The sequence below is a fragment of the Schistocerca piceifrons genome, chromosome 2, assembly GCF_021461385.2.
Source record: "Schistocerca piceifrons isolate TAMUIC-IGC-003096 chromosome 2, iqSchPice1.1, whole genome shotgun sequence".
Classification (NCBI taxonomy): Eukaryota; Metazoa; Arthropoda; class Insecta; order Orthoptera; family Acrididae; genus Schistocerca; species Schistocerca piceifrons.
The window spans coordinates 147,019,617-147,040,771 of record NC_060139.1 but is presented as its reverse complement, the minus strand read 5'-3'; the positions used below and the strand labels follow the sequence as shown (position 1 = coordinate 147,040,771).

Sequence of the window (21,155 nt, the reverse complement as noted above, 5' to 3'; positions counted from 1 at the left end):
TTACGAGTTTTTTTTTTTGTTTTTTTTTAAATAATTCTGTTACACTGACTTATGAAACTGATATCTAGGACTGACCTCTAAATCCTAACAGTATGAAGAAAATGTGCAGTTGTGAGATCCAACTATTCCACTTTTAACGAGAGCAATTAATGAGGAGCGCCAGTTCAATTTAGTAAGGATAAGTTAACGGCAGTAAAAAGTGATTTTCTATGAATGCCATGCCAAATAAAAATTAATTACGTACATTTTAGATGATAATTAAAACTTTCTAATTATCGAAGACTACGCGCTTAAATCGTAAAAACACGTTAAAAAATCGAAATAGCAAATACGTGCTCTAATACAAAAAATACGGACATATGCGCAAAAGCAGAGTTCGGTTTTATGGCCACATAAGAAGACTGAATGACTCCAAGTGGGTGGTATGCACAATCAACACTTTTCCCTTGAACCGATGAAGAGCTAGAGACAATGAGCATACAAACAAAAGGCGCACAAAACCTAAGCAACTCCACAATCGTTGTAGTGATCCTTCAGGCATTCTCCACGAAAGTGATGATTTACTTGTTTCTCAATTTGCTGCCGAGTTGTCACGTTATCTTCGCACGATGCGATGTTTCGAGAAATTCCTTGTGACTACATTAGTGCTCAGAGTTCAAGCTGTTCAGCTGCAACTAAAGCAGACCGTCAGAGGCCACTGACATACAACGCGCTCGATTCTGCCCGTGAGTCTGTTCTGCATGAAATTGCCCGGAAGGCTCCATCGGTAGCCCATCTCGCTCGTCGTACCGCCGGGCAAGCTGCAGCAAGTCGAACCAAAACCATGCAATATGATAGGATGGAGTGTGGTGAGGAGAGCTAGCCGGAGTGGCCGAGCGGTTCTAGGACCTACAGTTTGGAACTGCGCGACCGCTATGGTCGCACGTTCGAATCCTGCCTCGGGCATGGATGTGTGTGCTGTCCTTAGGTTAGTTAGGTTTAAGCAGTTCTAAGTTCTGGGGGAATGATGACCTCAGAAGTTAAGTCCCATAGTGCTCAGAGCCATTTGAACCATTTTGTGGTGAGGAGGGGGTACGGTCAGCGATGAATGTGTACCAACATTTTTTTCAGAAACAGGCTGATACGTGCGGAAACAGTGCGTTGCACGACTAGGACATTGCAGGATGGATAGTATGAATTGTTGATGCAACTCTGTTTGAGTGTTATGTAAGGCTCGAATCAATATCGGTGTTATTTTTTGTGTCTCTTGTTCGTGTTGGTCAAATTTTTAATTCTAAAAAAAGAAAGTCATATCTCACTTACAGTGATGCCTTGCCTGGATTACAGCAAGTACCCTAATTTCTAATTTGCGAAGCGAACTGAGGACCTCACCAGGATGGCAGCGCCAACCTGTTTACACCCGAGAAAAGGGGAGGGGCGGTAGTAACAGCGTAATTGCAATTTTTTGCGTATTCAAATGGTTCAATTTGCTCTAAGCACTATGAGACTTAACATCCGAGGTCAAAAGTCCCCTAGACTTAGAACTACTGAAACCTAACGAACCTAAGGACATCACACACATCCATGCGCGAGGCAGGATTCGAACCTGCGACCGCAGCAGCAGCGCGGTTCCGGACTGAAGCGTCTAGAACCGCTCGGTCACAGCGGTCGGCTTTTACGTATTGATATGGCACCATAAAATGGCATTTGCTTTTATTAAGTTGTCATCAAAATAAGAAGTTTCATGTACTACTGCAAATCTGAGTGGCACTTTCCTTACTGTGTGTATCATACACTGAGATGACAAAAGTCATAGGATAGCTCCTAGTATCGTGTCGGACCTCCTTTTGGCATGATCTCAACAAGTCGTTGGAACTCCCCTGCAGAAATATTGAGCCATGCTGCCTCTATAGCAGCCCACAGTTGCGAAAGTATTGCTGGTGCAGGATTTTGAGTACGAATTGACATCTCTATTACGTACCATAAATGTTCGTTGGAAACCATGTCGGGCGATCTGAGTGGTCATATCACTCACTAGAACTGCTCAGAATGTTTTTTATACCAATCGCGAACAACTATGACCCGGTGACGTGACGTATTGTCCATAAAAATTCCATCGCTGGTTGGGAACATGAAGTCCTTTAATGGCTGCAAATCGTCTCCAAGTAGCCGAACATAACCATTTCCACTCAATGATCTGTTGAGTTGGACCAAAGGCCAAAGGGCCCAATCCATTCCATGTAAACACAGCCCACACCATTTTGAAGCCACTACCAACTCGCACAGTGCCTTATTGACAACTTGGGTCCATGGTTTCGTGGAGTCTGCGTTGTACTCGAACCCTACCATCAGCTCTTATCAACTGAAATCGGGAGTCATCTGACCAGGCAACGGTTTTTTCGTCGACTAGGGTCCAACTGGTCACGAACGCAGGAGAGGCGTGCAGGTGATCTCGCGCTGTTAGCAAAGGCACATACGTTGAGCGTCTGCTGCCATAGCCCATTAACGTCAAATTCCGGCGCAGTGTCCTAATGAAAACATTCGTCGTACGTTCCTCATAGATTTCTGCGCTTATTCCACACAGTGCTGATTGTCTGTTAGCACTGGCAACTCTACCCAGACGCCGCTACTCTCGGTCCTTAAATGAAGGCCATCGGTCACTGCGTTGTCCTTGGTGATACGTAATGCCTGAAATTCGGTATTTTCGGCACACTCTTGAGACTGAGGACCTCGGAATATTCAATTCCCTAACGACTTCCGAAAAAAAGGCTCTGAGCACTATGCGACTTAACTTCTGAGGTCATTAGTCCCCTAGAACTTAGAACTAGTTAAACCTAACTAACCTAAGGACATCACAAACATCCATGCCCGAGGCAGGATTCGAACCTGCGACCGTAGCGGTCGCTCGGTTCCAGACTGTAGCGCCTAGAACTGCACGGCCACTCCGGCCGGTATGACTTCCGAAATGGAATATCCGATGCGTCTAGCTCTAACTACCATTCCGCTTTCAAAGTCTGTTAAATCCCATTGAATGGCCATAATTACGTCGGAAGTCTTTTCACTTGAACTACCTCAGTACAGATGACAGCCAGGCCAATGCACTGCCTCTTTACACCTCTTGTACGCGATCTCTGTATTTGCCTACCCTTGTCTTCTGTCAGACCAGCCAGGTTAGCGAGAGAGCGCTAATGCGCTGCTTCCTGGACTCGGGTAGGCGCGCCAGTCCCGTATCAATACGCCCGGCGGAATAGCTATGAAGGCTGGTGTGCCGGCCAGCCTGAATGTGGTTTTCACGCGGTTTTCCACATCCCACTAGGTGAATATCGGGCTGGTCCACACATCCCGCCTCTGTTACACGCCTCGCAGACATCTGAAACACGTTTGCACTGTTTCGTGGTTTACACTAGACGCAGACAGTTGGGGTTACACAATACTGTCCCGGGGGGGGGGGGGGGGGGGGGGGGGTGTATGGGATGGCGCTAGGAAGGGCATCCGGCCACCCCTCAAAATTAACCATGCCAAATCCGATTGAACTGTGCCGACGCCGGCCGAAGTGGCCGTGCGGTTCTAGGCGCTGCAGTCTGGAACCGCGATACCGCTACGGTCGCAGGTTCGAATCTTGCCTCGGGCATGAATGTGTGTGATGTCTTTAGGTTAGTTAGGTTTAACTAGTTCTACGTTCAAGAGGACTAATGACCTCAGAAGTTGAGTCCCATAGTGCTCAGAGCCATTTGAACCATTTCAACTGTGCCGACCCTGCGCAAAGATGCGGGACAAGGCGCTAGCAAAAGAATGAAAGAAAGAATCCATTGACTTCTGTCACGCCGGCCAGTGTGGCCGAGCGGTTCTAGGGGCTTCAGTCTGGAACCGCGCGACCGCTACAGTCGCAAGTTCGAATCCTGTCTCGGGCATGGATGTGTGTGATGTCCTTAGGTTAGTTAGCTTTAAGTAGTTCTAGGGGACTGATGACCTCAGCAGTTAAGTCCCATAGTGCTCAGAGCCATTTGAACCATTTGTTATTCATTTCTAAATGATAGGCCTACATTTTGTATGTCAACGCAATTACGAGCTGCATTTCCCTTAGGTACTCTGAAACCAATACTGGGAACAGGTGTCGTACTACAGTGCGCTTTCCATTTGTTGCAGCGCCCGGACTCAGCTGTGGCGGCACGACGTACCACCACCCGGCGGCGGCGGCCGGCTGGCCGGGCCACCAGACCGGCTCGTTCATGCCCCACCACCACCACCACCCCCACCACCACCCCAACAACTACAACTACTACGGCGCGGCCCAGCCGGCGCCCGGCCCGTACCTCAACCCGCCGCCGCCCGCCGCCGTGGCTGCCGCCGCGCCGCCGCCCCCGCCTCCGCCGCCGCCCCCGCCCACCATGCTGGTGTACCCGCACCTGTACTCGACGGTCAACCAGAACCAGATCCACGTGCACCTGCACGCCGACCGGGACTACGCGCACGACCCGGAGGCGGCGGCGGCCGCCGCTCGCGCACTCGACGGCCTCGTCGTCTCGTCGCACGACGCCTCACCGCCCGGCGACGTCATCAACAGGTATCCGGACCGGCACGCCGACCAGTCCGTCTGGAGGCCCTACTGAGGGGCGCACGCGGCGCTCCACTGGCTGACCCCACTGGCTGATCTCAAGAGTCCGACGACGGAACGCAGCCGGGCGTTCCACTCGCGGACACTACAGACATTCCAGAGCCTGCAGACAGACTCCTCAGTGGGGACATGGCTCTGTCAAGACTTTCATTACACTGCAGTGCTTCTCAATCTACCGGAACAAACAACATCTGGAATTTCAGTTAACTTTTTTCAGCATTTTGGACACACCTACATTTCGGTGGCCTTACCATATTGGTCTGGAGACTGTATATTGGCCGAAATGGTCAGTTGTTGAATTCTACCAATTTACTGGAATGTTCAGTAACACATGAAAATTCGATGCGTTATGTACCACGGTGTCCCAAAATGTACGCTTACAGTTTAGATTTACTCTTCTAAAAATGCTTCCTTGTTATTCATATCAGGTTGTGTATTTTACCTAATTTCTAGTGTCCACTCCTGTTGTTGTCACAAATGTATTGTACCGATCAAAATCAACAGAAGGAGCTCCGTTTTAAGTAGGTGTAAGGAGCGCTAAATATTAAAAAGAAGTGCCCTCTTCTTCGTCGCTATCGTAATTTTACTGACTGACTGTTAGATCGTTCTGATTTCGTTCTGCCGAATACCATGTTGTTCAGTCAGTAAGTGTCCTATACAGTCTATGGAGAGATGCAGCAACGGTTAGAAAGCTGTAACTATTTATTTATTTCAGTCGCAGTTACGATTTACAATAGACAATTACGTGTTTCGGCCGTTATCGGATTTTTTTGATTTTTTTAAAAAGAAAGCTTTGTTACAGTGTATCGTGTGAACTTTGTCGCTGTACGATTTCCTCCACATTAAAATATTATTTCTTATCTATCGACGTAGCGCTTGGAAATTATCTTAATAAATAAAAAAGATAAAGATTATCTGAAAGCGCACCTGTTGTGTGTGAGCTGTTGCGTAGCAAAACGTTCCATTCATAGAAAAGAAGTATTCGCATAAACTAACTTCACGTTTACAGCTGAGAACTAAGTGTACCTGTGAGAATAAGAAGCAAATCTGACTGCGAGAATGTAAATGAAATATGCCCTGTCTGAACTAAAACTGTACAGACACATAAAAAGGACTCTGAATTTTAATGCGAATAATTAAACTGAGCAATGTAAACTGACCCTGTGAAACTGAAAACTCGTATCACATGTATTTGGCTTACCGGTGTCGCAATGAAAAATGCCATGCAACTTCTTTCGTAGAAAAAGAAGAAAAAGCGTGTCTCTATTTCAGAGCTGCTTCTAACTGCAGAAAATTGCGGTAGCGCAATGCGTCCTTTTAAATACATCAAATGAAAAGTTGGTCCTCATAAAATTTATCTCTCATAAAAAAGGATGTTCATCAGGTAATGTGAACTGGATAATGACGTTGAGTAATCTGTGTTACTTTCTGTATAAAAATTCTTCCCAAGACACTGTACTCAAAAAAATTCATCTCAGTAAATTTCTTGACACTACCCCATTTACAAAATTTCACCATCGAAGATCCAACAAGGATCAACACTAGAGAAATATAAAAATGTAGCTCAACAAGAAAATTTATTCAACACGAATGTCTTTACACTATGATTAAATTCTTTTCGTCTTTTCAAATCCAGTAACATTGACTTTGATAAAACTTTATAAAGATAGCAAGAACTTCCTGATTTGGATGTCTGCGTTAAATTAAGAATGCCTAATTAAATGCTGCTGCAATAAAGTAAAATATATTCATTCGTTCAATTAAATACTAATCGTTTCAAAACAGTATCTATCTAGCAATTCCATTTCATTCAGTGCATAATGACAATATTCCTTTTGTAATAATAATGCCGTGTCTGCCATCAGATCGATAAAATAATTCACAAGAGATGTATGGCTTAAGACAGGCAAAAACAAGAAAACGATCTATAATATTATACACACGTTGCTTTGGTCTAGCGGTTAGCGTTGCTGATTCTATATCCCGGTGTCCAGGTTCGATTTCCGGTCGGATTGGAGGTTGTCGATCAGCGACTGGGTGCTGGTATAGTCGTCAAATAGAAAAAGCACCAGTCGGCCGAACTACCCCCAGAAGAGGTATCGCGTTCAATAATGCGATAAGGTCATTTCATTTCACCGTAACAAAACTGAAAAGATCTAAAGATGGCAGATAAAGGCCGAAACCGAGAATCGACTCTTTAAATCGTAACTGGGACTAAAATAACCACCTATATCACTGCGCTTCATCTCCCATTTTACTGCATCCCCTCCGCTGCTGCGCTCTGATCTCGAAGTACAACTTATCTGGACTGAAGAAAAACAGTATTACCCCACAAAAAACTAAATAGGCAGTGCAAGATTAAAAGACAGCAATAAGAAAGAAGGAACTCCCTTCTGGTGTGTCCAGCAAGTATCAAATTCTGCATCTGTATCGACATAATGCATCCGCTAACAATGTTGGTTGTGTGTGAAATGCTAGCGTCTTATACTTGATACTGTGGCTACACAGTGAACAATTGGAAAGTCACCCAAAGCTGGGCAAGTATTTGCGGGCAGGGCTCGTCTGTATTGCACATTATTTGTATAAACAAAAAAACCATGACAGTGGATTTTATATTTGTACACCTTTTCTGTTATTTTTGTTGTGGTTGCAACATGAGCTACAGGTAAGGAGACTTGTGTTTGACTATTACATTCGTCTGCGGTACAACGACTTTATCTTGACTAAAGACAGACCAGTAGAATTTTCAGGCACAAGGAATCTGTTTAACAACAGGATAAAACAGAAAATGAAACTAAAAGTACACTTCTGTATCTCATAATGTAATATACACACTCGAACTTCGTCAAATACCAAGACCCATGTTTACTGACACCACATTCGTTAAATTACAATTCTTCTGAGTAAAATCAAACTGTATTAACATCTCTTGAAGGCTTCTACTACAGACATTATTTTTCATAGGAAACACCGTGTTGTTATTCGTTGCACTGCATCACTTTCCACATATTCTCGATGAAATATTTTTTTCTTTTGAACAGCTGATAGAGCTAATTCTGTGTTTATCAACAAAGTACGATTGCAGGAAATTAACGTATTCTGTACTGGCCGTTTTTCGTACCGCCGAGTTCATTCTTTATAAAATTGTTTCGAGAAACTCTAAAACAAACTCAACTCCAAACATTATAACTGCAGACTTATTGCCGTCAGTGTGCGATTAGAAGAGATGGATGGATAAACGGAATATTTGTCGCATAACTCGATCACCGGTCCCATGTTCCACAATAACTAACAATTAACTTTGATGATCACATAATACATCACTACATTACCATAAAATGATGAATGTACTTAAATTGCATTGTTAGGTACACTGCAGTAAAAATTTATGTTTTCCCTCATCTTAAGACTTACGAAGTAATCTTCATGATAAACTGTGTTGTTTCAGCATTTGTTCATATTAAGCGAACTAATGGAAAATGCATCCGCTAATTAGCGATGACAATCATAACGTTTCTACTTTTGGCTCAAATTGCAACCACAACGCTACTGTAAAATATGTAATTCCTCAAATGTGTTATGTGTTTCCTATTTTATTTTTGAATCTGTGTAATAAATACGTGAATGTATGAAATCAGTTGTGATTTTATTTAAACGGATTCCAATATAATAATGTCTGTTGCACCAGTCAAAAAGGAATAATCTTCAATAACTCCAGAAGAAAAATGTTTGTTATGGAAAATTAAATCAGAAGTTCAGCTCTTGTTCTGTATTGATAGTTTCAAGGGTTGTCTGGTCTACATCATGGCATACACGATGAACACAAACGTCAGTAGTTGTTATAATTTTTTAGCTTTGTTGCAAGATGGTTTTAACTTGTGAATTAGGTAATTACATACTTACAAACATCTACAGTTATACACTTTCTTGCGCTCGATCAAGTGGTATGTGCTGAGAGAACACAATCTGAGACTTCCATGTCTCCCTGCCCCCCCCCCCCCCCCCACTACCCGTTCTTAATTCACCTCAGCTGGGGTATATGTTTTTTTGTATAAGTCCGAAGTTCGCTAATATGCCGCGCGGGGTAGCCGTGCGGTCTGGGGAGCCATGCTCCGGTTCGCGCGGCTCCCCCCGACGGAGGTTCGAGTCGTCCCTCGGGCATGGTGTACGTGTTATCCTTCGCATAATTTAGTCGAAGCTAGATTAAGTACTGCGCAAGCCTAGGGACCGATGACCTCGGCAGTTTGGTCCAACAGGATTTACCACAAATTTCCAAATTTTTGCTAATTTACCATCCTGGTCAGTAGAATACATGTATTTGGGGGAAGGTAATATATTATGACCTCGACATGCATCGATTTCTTCCAGAAACGTCAACCAACAGTTCTATGACAGTTTTACAGTTTCTTTCACTACACTACATTCGGCATTTTTGTGATGTCACACTGACCGGCTACACTCATGAACAATAGCATGTAATTTTTTACATACTATCAACGGCAAGTTAGCAACGTCAGTTAAATAATCTATTGACTGTCTTCGGATCGTGATGGTTCGAAAAAAGCTTTTATGATAACCTCTGTTTTTATAGTTACCGGTAACTCATCACCCCAGTTAAATCAGAGTGATAGTAAATCAGAAGAAAACATCTAATGACAGACACGGTGGATGGATTCTTAAATATTCATGTTTATATGATTGAAATAAAGTCTCTCAGACAAATTGCGCTTCTCATTCTCCCTAGGTGTGCCTCAGCACATACCAAGACACTAACACAGCAGGAAAACCTTTCTATACTTAAAATACACGTGCACTACCGTAATTTTTTGATGATGAGAATCTTCTCCTTGAAGCAAGAACATTAACAAAAATCTAACTAAGATATAAATAAATAGGTGACTGGTAGTGATTACTACAAAAGTTAATTTACACTACTGGCCATTAAAATTGCTACACCAAGAAGAAATGCAGATGATAAACGGGTATTCATTGGACAAATACATTATACTACAATTGACATGTGATTACATTGAGTGCATAGATCCTGAGAAATCAGTACCCAGAACAACCATGTCTGGTTGCAATAACGGCCTTGATACGCCTTGGCATTCAGTCAAACAGAGCTTGGATGGCGTGTACAGGTACAGCTGCGCATGCAGCTTCAACACGATACTACAGTTCATCAAGAGTAGTGACTGCCGTATTGTGACGAGCCAGGTGCTCGGCCACCATTGACCATTCAATTGGTGAGAGATCTGGAGAATGTTCTGGCCAGGGGAGCAGTCGAACATTTTCTGTATCCAGAAAGGCCCGTACAGGACCTGAAACATGCGGTCGTGCATTATCCTGCTGAAATATAGGGTTTCGCAGGGATCGAATGAAGGGTAGAGCCACGGGTCATAACACATCTGAAATGTAACGTTCACTGTTCAAAGTGCCGTCAATGCGAAAAAGAGGTGGCCGAGACGTGTAACCAATGGCACCCCATACCATCACGCCGGGTGATACGCCAGTATGGCGATGACGAATACACGCTTGCAATGTGCCTTCACCGCTTCACCCCGATGTCGCCAAACACGGATGCGACCATTGTGGTGCTGTAAACAGAACCTGATTCATCCGAAAATATGACGTTTTGCCATTTCGTTGTTGAGTACACCATCGCAGGCGCTCCTGTTTGTGATGCAGCGTCAAGGGTAAACGCAGCCATGGTCTCCGAGCTGATAGTACACGCTGCTGCAAACGTCGTCGAACTGTTCGTGCAGATGGTTGTTGTCTTGCAAACGTCCCCATCTGTTGACTCAGGGATCTATACGTGGCTGCACGATCCGTTACAGCCATGCGGATAAGATGCCTGTCATCTCCACTGCTAGTGATACGAGGCCGTTGGGATCTAGCACGGCGTTCCGTATTACCCTCCTGAATCCACCCATTCTATATTCTGCTAACAGTCTCGACCAACGTGAGCAGCAATGTCGCGATACGATAAACCGCAATCGCAATAGGCTAGAATCTGACCTTTATCAAACTCGGAAACGTGATTGTACGCATTTCTCCTCCTTACACGAAGAATCACAACAACGTTTCACCATGCAACGCTGGTCAACTGCTGCTTGTGTATGAGAAATCGGTTAGAAACTTTCCTCATGTCAGCATGTTGTAGGTGTCGCCACCGGCACCAACCGTGTGTGAATGCTCTGAAAAGTTAATCATTTGCATATCACAGCATCTTCGTTCTGTCGGTTAAATTTCGTGTCTGTAGCAAGTCATCTTCGTGGTGTAGCAATTTTAATGGCCATTAGGGTATTAATAGGGGTCAACCAAATTGCAGTTGGCAGGGTGACGAAGGAATGTATTTGTAAGTACGGTGCTGATATTGGCAAATAGCAGGTTTTGTTGCGCTATTGTGGTTTTATTCAGGGTTTTTGTAGATTATTCAGTGTTATAACCAGAATCGTACTCTACCAATTCTTGGATCCGATCCCTTCATATTTTTCTCGAATCTAGAAAACTGTATCTCACGTCTAGCGGTCTCATCGTTGAGATAGTATACAAAATAGGAAGAATAATTTATGCAGAATTTTCGTTGAAGCGTCCAAAGACTGGGGTCACAATTGATGCCATTTTTGACGAAATTTGCGACTCCTTCCAGGGCAAAAAAAGAAAGAAAGAAAATACGTTAGAAGCTTGTTGTCTCGTTACGAAAATTTGTCACACTTATCTCTTTCGCCCAAAATTTAGCTCAAATTTGTAGTGGCTGAAGAAACTAGTAAAACGAGTTTTGGTCGTGCGTGTAGACAACAAATATTAATTTTGTTCTGGAACTACGTTTCTCGTGAATTTTGTGGATGATCTCACCGATGAATTTCAGATGTTCAGCACAAGGAAATATCAATTTTCATTTCATGGTGAATGAGCGCACTGACTAGTCTGTTCATCATCGAGCTCAGCAAACAACTCATGATACGATTCACTAGAAACTGCATATGTACACGCAATTTCTTAGTGAGAGATCACGAAAATTCTTCGTATATTCTTACAATAGGTACAAATGTGAATTTTCCATCGATGAAGATCGGTCATTATTTGTGCAGATAGTCATTTACTGAACCACTCGTATGGTGGAAGGCGTACTAATTTCATATTATAAAAAATACCGTAAAATATTACCAAGTAAGCCAGAAGCGTATAATTCCAGACAACTATCACCTGCCGCATCGACGGTCTTACAAAACAAAACCACGCGCACTATTAGCCATTAGATAAATGGCGTCAACAGTGCGATGAGACAACTCATATGCAAGACACTTGAACCTGACCCAGTGACAGATTCGATCGTGAAGACAGTGTTGTTTAGAAGAATTCGATAAGTATGTTACAACAGATAAGCAATCATTAACATTCTACAGGAAAGCAAACTGGGAATATTGAGTTCAAATCTCAAAAAAAGAACTTCCGGCGAAGCACAAACAAATAAAAAAATCTCGTGTTGGACAAATATTCGCCAGTTAAGGTAATTAGGGATAATACTTGGCCCTCATGTGCTGTACACTGTTCTGAAGGTGATAGTTTGAGACAATCGAAACCGAAAAAAAAAATTACTTTAAATAATAGATTTCATCCATCAGTCGTCCTTTTTAAATTTTAGTGGCAGATCTAGATTTCAGCTAGACACTAGACATTCTCAATGCTAGGAATAAAAGAGGTACATAGTTAGATGTTGTCATAAAAAAGTTGCAATTAATGGGTTAACTCATATGATTTGTGTATTACATACCACTATCATTTTTGCTCAATGCATGTACTGCCTGTTGGTTGGGCTTCATCCACAGTTCATTGAATACTACTGTTTGCGGAAAGCGGGGTGTATGGAGAACACATCGGTTGGTTACATGACGCCATCTATGTGTACTACCTATAAACCTCAAGGGGAATAAACCACTTCAAATTTAATTACATAAAATGAAACACAAGTAAAATTCTTACATTGTCGTCCGACTTATTTCATATTTATCATCAAGCAATAAAATTTCCATGTTCATAACTTGTAGGTCCGTTATTATTATTAAAACATTTAAATTACGTCAGGTGGGTAAAACTTGAAATTTGTTAAAACATTTTTTATGATATTTATTTATTTATTGATTTATTTAGAATCGTATTGACCAACTAGGATCACGTTAAGAACTTCAGTTCCTGTTCTTCCTTTGTTGTTGTTTCCTATTTTTCCAGTATTCCCTCATTTTCTCCCCATGAAGTCTCTTCCTTTCTTCTGTCCATGTTGTTCCCGATTTTTTATTTCTTCTGCTTTGAAAACCTTCCAAATTTAGTATTTTGTTTTTAAAACGGTTTCTTTCTGCTATTTCTGATTCTTTGATGTTGTTTCTTTCAAGATCTTTTCTTACTTCTGTAATCCATGCTACTGTCGACTTCTTCTTCCAGAAATATAGGAGTATTTGTTTTGTTAGTCTATTTCCATCCATTCGGTAGAGATGTCCAAAAAATGTTAATCTTCATTTTGCCATTACTTCAGATATTTTCTCTATATGTCATTTATTTATTTTTTTAAATTTATAAAACATTAGAGGACATGTGCTGTATACACCTATTAGTTGATATGGCTTAAATATATTTATTTTTATATTATATCTCCCTTTATTAAAACATAATAAGTATATTGTTCACCATATTTACTAAGTAATTCATAGATAGTGCCAAACATCAGTCAGATGCATGGTTATTACAATTTGGGAATTCCACTATAGATATAGAGTGTGCTAACCTCGTTCTCCCTTGAAGCCGATTTTCCTTGTAAGTGCAAAACAACCATAATATTGAACTGCTGTAAATAATACTGTTTATGCATCTGACCTACCATATCATGAAAGTAGTTCTGTTGGTTCAAAATTATACTCATCGTACTCGTGTAATATAATGCAAATGGTTGCTACATATTGCCAAGACGGTAGATGTTATCACGTTCCCCCTGGGTCAAACCCTACACCGGTTCCCAGCAACAAGTTCTCGAACAACTGGTTGTGGTCTTCAATCCGAAGACTGGTCTGATACAGCTCCCTGTACTAGCCCATCCTGTGTACTGCATCACTACCGCGACCTACAGTCATTTGAACTTACTTACTGTTCTTTCTGCAGCTTCCATCACCCGGATCCCCCTCCCCCAACACTTTCTTAAATTGACAAATCCTTAATACCTTGGTTTATGTGCTATCGAACGATCCCTTCTTTTAGTCGAGTTGTCCCATAAATTTCAGTTTTCCACAACTCGATTCGGTGCCTCCTTATGTGTTCGATACCCATTTAATCTTCAACATTCTTCTACAGCGCCACATTTCAAAAGCTTTTATTTTCCTCTTCTCTGAACTGCTCATCACCCACGTTTCAGTTCCATACAAGGCTACACCACACACAAAAACCTTCAGAAAATATTTTCTAACACTTAAATTTAAGTTAGATATTAACAAATTCCTCCTTATCAGAAACTTTTTCGAAATGTAGCCAGTCTCCAGTTTATAACCTCTTACTTCACCACCATCAGTTATTCTGTTACCCAAATAGCAAAACACATCTACTACTTTTAGTATCTCATTTCCTAATCTAATTCCCTATACACCACCTGATTTTATTCAACTATATTCCATTACATTTGATTTACTTTTGCTCATGTTCGTCTTATAATCTCTTTTCCCAAGACATTGTCTGCTCCGTTCAACTGCTCTTACAAGTCCCGTGACGACTCTGGCAGAATTACAATGTGATCGGCAGACCTCAAAGTTTTTATTTCTTCTCCTTGAACTTTATTTCCTAAATTTTTCCTTAGTTTCCTTTACTGCTTAGCCGACCGCTGTGGCCGAGCGGTTCTAGGCTGTTCAGTGCGGAACCACGCTGCTGTTACGGTCGCAGGTTCGAATCCTGCCTCGGATTGTGTGATGTCGTTAGGTAAGTTAGGTTTAAGTAGTTCTAAGTCTAGGGGACTGATGACAGACATTAAGTCCCATAGTGCTTAGAGGCATATGAACCTTTACTGCTTGCACATTGTACAGATTGAATAATATTGGGGATAGTCTACAACCCTGTCTCATTCCCTTCTCAACCTGTGCTTCCCTCTCATGCCTTAGGATTTTGCCGGCCGCGGTGGTCTAGCGGTTCTGGCGGTGCAGTCCGGAACCGCGGGACTGCTACGGTCGCAGGTTCGAATCCTGCCTCGGGCATGGGTGTGTGTGATGTCCTTAGGTTAGTTAGGTTTAAGTAGATCTAAGTTCTAGGGGACTTATGACCTAAGATGTTGAGTCCCATAGTGCTCAGAGCCATTTGAACCATTTGAACCTTAGGATTTTCATGACAGTGCTTAGTGTGGCTTGCCATCTGTGTTCCAGATATTTAATTTTACTACAGGCTCCATTTTTTCTCTGGTTATGCATGCTTCTGCAGCCTTGCATTTGTCCTCTAGACATTCCTGCACAGCCAATTTACTGCCTGTCAGTCCCGTTTTTTTTTTTTTTTTTTTTTTTTTTTTACATCACTGTTCTCTTTCGCCTACTTAATTTCTGGATTTTTATATTAATAAAACCAATGAAAGGTACGATTTTTACGACTGTACGCTAATTGGACAACTTGCGTGCCTCTAATCCACCCCAGTTATCCAATCGGGGAAGAGGACCTACAGTTTAAGGTGGAATCCGAACCACATTTCACTCTTGGCGACTCCTTCCATCGTTGAGAAGTGAAGGTAGACTGAGAATTTTCTTATTCCATTCGGGATTCGATTCCACGACCATTCAGTTTCCATCCACGGACTTTACCTCTAGGCCACCTCTATATCTCCCTTCGCCAATTAAATTCAATATATCCTGTGTTAACCAAGAATTTGTACTAACCCTTGTCTATTTACTTATGTGATCCTTGGCAACTTCTTCCGTTTGAACCTGCAGTTCACAACCAATAAGTTCTGGTCAGAATACATATCTGCCCTTGTAAATCTCTTACAGTTTAAAATCTGGTTTCGAAATCTCTGTTTACCATTATGTAACCAATCTGAAACCTTCCAGTGTACGGGATCTATTTCTAGTGTTAGTGAGAAAATATAAATGTGGCTGTTTTGTATGTAAAAATCAATTGAACAAATAAAAGATAATAAAGACTCACTTTGGTTTAATGGTCCCATTCGGAGACTGATGCCAAACGGACTGTTACATTTTCGCTTCAGAGAAGGTTGGGAAACTGATGGAGATAATGTAGACGTAATAGATATCAGGCCTCTGCATGATGGACAACATGAAAATAATACGACAATTAACAGAATCTTCCGTCGGTTCTTGGTAGAACAACATTATAATAAATGAAAAGCACCAGTTTGCTTTCGTTCTACAATATTACTTTTATTGTTAACCGGTTTTCGGCTTACAAGGCCATCTTCAGACATTTACTGTGAAGATGGCCTTGTAAGCCGAAAACCGGTTAACAATAAAAGTAATACTGTAGAACAAAAGCAAACTGGTGCTTTTCATTTATTAATATGACAATCTCCACAGTCACTCCTCGATGAAAAGTCTTACAGAAAACCTTAAAAAGTTTTAGTATTATGAAAATCGACGAATGGATTGAAATTTTACATTCTGTCTCACTTAGACATGTCTGGTGTCGAAACACAAGACAACAAAACGGAAAACAAAGTTCCGTTGTTGGCTGAGTCATAAGTAAAAAAACGGTTATTCTAAAATAAAATCTCACGTTATTGAAAAATAATTGAAGCCTGCAAAAGCAAATGAGACGGTTCTTACAATCCGATATTAGACTCTGCCTTAACTCATAACTGTCGAGCCGCGCGAAGTGGCAGCGCGGTTAGACGCGCCATGTCACGGATTGCGCGGCCCCTCCCGCCGAAGGTTCGAGCCCTGCCTCGGCCATGGGTGTGTGTGTTGCGCTTAGTATAAGTTAATTTAAGTAGTGTGTAAGTCTAGGGACCGATGACCTCAGCAGTTTGGTCCCTTAGGAATTCACATACACATAATTATCGAGGTTAGTGCCATTCTAAGCTCGAACATAACCACATTCCTCGAAGAAAAATAAGATTCTACCAAAGAATCAGCACTCGTTCAACAAACACCACTCTTAAATTATCACACATGACATCTTGCAAGAAGGAGAAGCAGTACAACAGGTAAGTTCCATGTTTTAACGAAAGGTATTAGAGTTCCATCCTGTCGAGGTGAACTACTTCCACAGTGTATCTTATGTAGGTTACGTGTCATTGGAGTAAAAACAAAATTATTTGGGTATATGGCGACATGCTCAGTATGCGAATACAATTAGCTGCAGTGGCACACTTGATTGTGTAGATACAGAAGCACTATCGTCCAAGAAAATCATCCGACTCTGGTATCACATAAAGAACGGAAAAAAGGTAAACTGAAGGGGTCGTAAAAAGAAAGCACTAACACACAACACCGAATTTTGAGTTACTGCGTGTTATATGTTTGATTAGATTCACAGAAAAGAACATAAATACCATAAGACAAAAGAATCTAAGTAGACAGTTTTTTTTTCTAGCGGTACATATGGAACAACGGGGGTAAGTCAATTATTATACGCAAATTAGCTATAAAATTTTATTGTTATCAAATAGGAAACTTACAAGAACATCATTTTTCGACATAGTCTCCTTGCGTTTCAACACACTTGGTCCATCGTTGTACAAGCTTCCTGATGCCCTCGTAAAAGAAGATTCTCGGATGAGCTGCGAGCCGGGAATGCACCGCTTCTTTCACTCCTTCGTCCGAGGCAAATCGACGGCCTCTTAATGCTTGTTTGAGTGGACCAAACAAGTGATAGTCTGAAGGGACAAGATCGGGACTATATGGAGGATGATCCAGTAATTCAAATTTGAGTTTCTGGAGCGTTTCAGCACTGTGGGCAGTAGTATGCGTACGGCCATTGTCGTGCAACAACACAACACCTCTTGACGGCAATCCTCGACGCTTGCTTCGAATTACAGGCTTTAGCCTGGCAGTAAGCATCTCACTGTAACGTACACTGTTTATTATTGTGCCCTTTTCCCCATAATGTTCCAGTACTGGACCTTGTGCGTCCCAAAAAACCGTAAGCATCAGTTTTCCTGCGGACGGTTGGATCTTGAACTTTTTCTTGCACGGCGAATTTGGATGTTTCCATTCCATACTCTGCCGTTTACTCTCCGGCTCGTAATGATGGATCCATGTTTCGTCACCAGTAATGAACCTGTCTAAAAAGTTGTACCTTTCGATACCATAGCGATCCACCCTTTGTTACCATAGCGATCCAAATGTTTTCTGCAGATGTCCAAGTGCGTTTGTTCATGTAACTGTGTGAGTTGTTTTGGGACCCATCTTGCGGAAACCTTATGAAACCCAAGTCTGTTGGGGATGATTTCGTAGTCAGAACCGTGACTAATTTGCAGACGATGTCTCACTTCGTCAATAGTTAATCCTCTGTCTAAGAGAATCATTTCACCTGAACGCTCAATGGTTTCTTCATTTGTGGAGGTAAACGGTCGTTCGGCTCCTTCATCGTGCGTAACACTTGTGCGACCATTTCGGAATTTTTCAACCCATTCGTAGACACTCCGTTGTGGCAAAACACAGTTCCCGTACTGTACCGAAAGTCTTCGATGAATTTCGGCCCCTGATACGCCTTCCGACCACAAATAACGGATCACTGAACGTTGCTTTTCTTTGGTGCAAATAGACAGCGGAGCAGCCGTGATTAACAGCAGGCAACGATAACGAAACTAACCTAGCAGCTTGAAAATTGCAAAGATATAACAACAAATAAACAAAGCATGCGTTATCAACGTAAAACGACAGTACTGCCAAAATAGACAAAAATATAACTAAATTGCGGATAATAATTGACTTACCCTCATATATATTACCAGTATGTGGTGCATTCAGAAATACAACAGGTGACGTAATCAGATCAGTTCTTGCTAAATGGCGGGTTAGACCTTCACCGACTACAAAGAAAAATGAATATTGAAGGTGATACAGGAATAATCTGTATACTGAGAAAGCAGTAAAGAAAACCAAAGGGAAGTTTTGAAAGAGAATTGCAGATCAGGGAGAAGAAATAAAAGCTTTGAAGTTTAGTTTGTAGCCCCGAGGGTTTAGCCGAGCGGTCTCAGGCGCTGCAGTAATGGACTGTGCGGCTGGTCCCGGGGGAAACTCGAGTCCTCCCTCGGGCATGGGTGTGTGTGTTTGACCTTAGGATAATTTAGGTTAAGTAGTGTGTAAGCTTAGGGACTGATGACCTTAGCAGTTGAGTCCCATAAGATTTCACACACATTTGAACATTTAGTTTGTAATTCTGTCAGAGACAACAAGGAATTGAAAGATCAGTTGAATGGAATGGACAATGTTTTGAAAATAGATTGTAAAATGAACATCAATAAAAGTAAAACAAGCATTATGAAACGTAGTCGACTTAAATCAGCTGATGCTGATGTAATTAGATCAGGAAATGAAACGCTAAAAGTAGTAGATGGGTTTTGTTGTTTGTGTGATAAATAATGGCCGAAGTCGAGAAGATATAAAATGCAGTAATTTGTTAAGATCGAAAATAAATTTAACTGTTAAGAAGTCTTTTCTGAAGATATCTGTACTTAATATAGCCTTGTACGGAAGTTATTCATGGACCGTAAACAGTACAGACAAGAAGATAACACAAGCATTCGAAATGTGGTACAACAGAAGAATACTGCAGATTGGATGAGAAGGTCGACTAAATAATTAGGAGATACTGAATCGAATTGGAACAAAAGAAAATTCATGAGAAAGCTTGACTAAAGAAAGGGATCGGTTAACAGAACACATCCTAAGGCATCACAGACGAGAGGGAGGGAGTGAAATTTGCAGAGGGAATTCAAGGTTTGAGTATAGTAAGCAGGAGTTATGGAGATGAAGAAAATTGCACAGAACAGACTAGCGCGAAGAGCGGCACAAGCCGTTCTTCGGACTGAAGAAAACAACAATAACAACATCAATTTCAATAAAATAAACCATGAGGTCAACAGTTCAAGAATTCAGATACATTCTTACTAATAATGAGAACACCTGTCACGAATACTTAATGGAACGCCACCATAAAACACTCAAATATGAAATAACGGCGGGAATCTAGTAATAACATCTTACTGCGCAAGCTACAATATTTTAATGCCTCTTCTCAGTATAAACTGCTACTTGATAGGAAGGAAAGAAAGTTTAAAATAAAGTATTCCATTGCCGTTGATGTCATTAATGAGCACGAGACCGGAGCGGATAATGATGAGGAAGGAAGTGGCCTTTTTCGCCACAAGTGATTCAATTACGCTATTGGAAACCAAATTCATGATTACAGGGAGGGAATTTAAAACAGTCGATACTTCAATGACATCGTCTGGCTGTGACCGATAACTAGCGAGGATTAGAAAAACAGGTTTGTGAAGCAGGTAACAAAATTTTAATAAGCTGTTACATTTTCAAAACAAAACAAAAATCTGACTTAACTTATTTTCTCATTCAATGGGCAGGGCTGCGAATGAGAATGTGGAAGTAAGGGTTCCTGTGAAAAACAAAACTAAGTTTTGCTAAACCCCTTTTGCTGTGTTACGAAATCATAATGAAGAAAAATGCGAAGTTTTGAATCGAGATTGAAGCAATATCCTGATGATCCGGTGGTAAAGCGTTGCTCAGGAGCAATAGAGAATGACATTCTAGTGGTTATACAGCACACAGCTGTGTTCTAGCAGTGTTTTATAAGAACTATCCAGTACGAAAGACTGTTAATATCACTCCATTGTAAGAAATACCTTTGCATTTGTCGAATTCACCTATACCCAAAACCGAAACATTGCTTATCCGTAACCTAAAATTGTTTTTATAGTATCTTCAGATTTCAGAAGTACTAGGGCGGATAGATAAGGCTAGTAATGTTCTACAAAGAACTATTACCTTATTAACGGAACGACTATCGTGGAATAATTTTGGATACAGATAAGTTCATAAGTTCAGATATTGAGAGAGTGGCAAGACGCAGTTTTTGTTGTCAATTATCTTAGTCTTACAAGTTTCGATCAATCACGCAATGATCAGATACTTTTACACATAGGTGCCAAAGTCATGGGATAGCTAATGATACCGTGTCAGACCTCCTTTTGCCCGGAGTAGTGCAGCAAGTCGACGTGGCGTGGACTCAACAAGTCTTTGGAAGATCCCTGCAGAAATATTGAACCATGCTGCCTCTATAGCCGTCCGTAATTGCGAAGGTGTTGCCGGTGCAGGATTTTGTGCACGAACTGCCCCCTCGATTACGCCCCATAAAAGTTCGATGGGATTCATGTCGGGCAATCTGGGTGTTCAAACTATCCTCTCGAATCGTCCAGAATGCTCATCAAACCACTAGCGAATAACTGTAGTTCGGTACATGACGCACCGTCATCCATAAAGCATTCCATCGTAGTTTGGAAAACGAAGTCTATGAATGGTTGCAAATCGTCTCCAAGTAGTCGAACATAACCATTTCCAGTCAA

At 41.6% G+C, this 21,155-nt stretch overlaps 1 protein-coding gene across 1 annotated transcript in view; it reads left to right on the top strand.

Moving 5' to 3' along the window:
- The first annotated feature begins 613 nt into the window (after positions 1 to 613).
- The window catches only part of LOC124775206 (forkhead box protein B2-like), a 28,277-nt gene continuing 7,735 nt past the window's right edge, over positions 614 to 21,155 (top strand). The window contains exons 1-2 of the mRNA XM_047250044.1: positions 614 to 725; positions 4,126 to 4,481. Of these exons, the coding sequence (XP_047106000.1) occupies positions 614 to 725; positions 4,126 to 4,481 (468 nt within the window). The remainder of the gene's footprint in view (positions 726 to 4,125; positions 4,482 to 21,155) is intronic.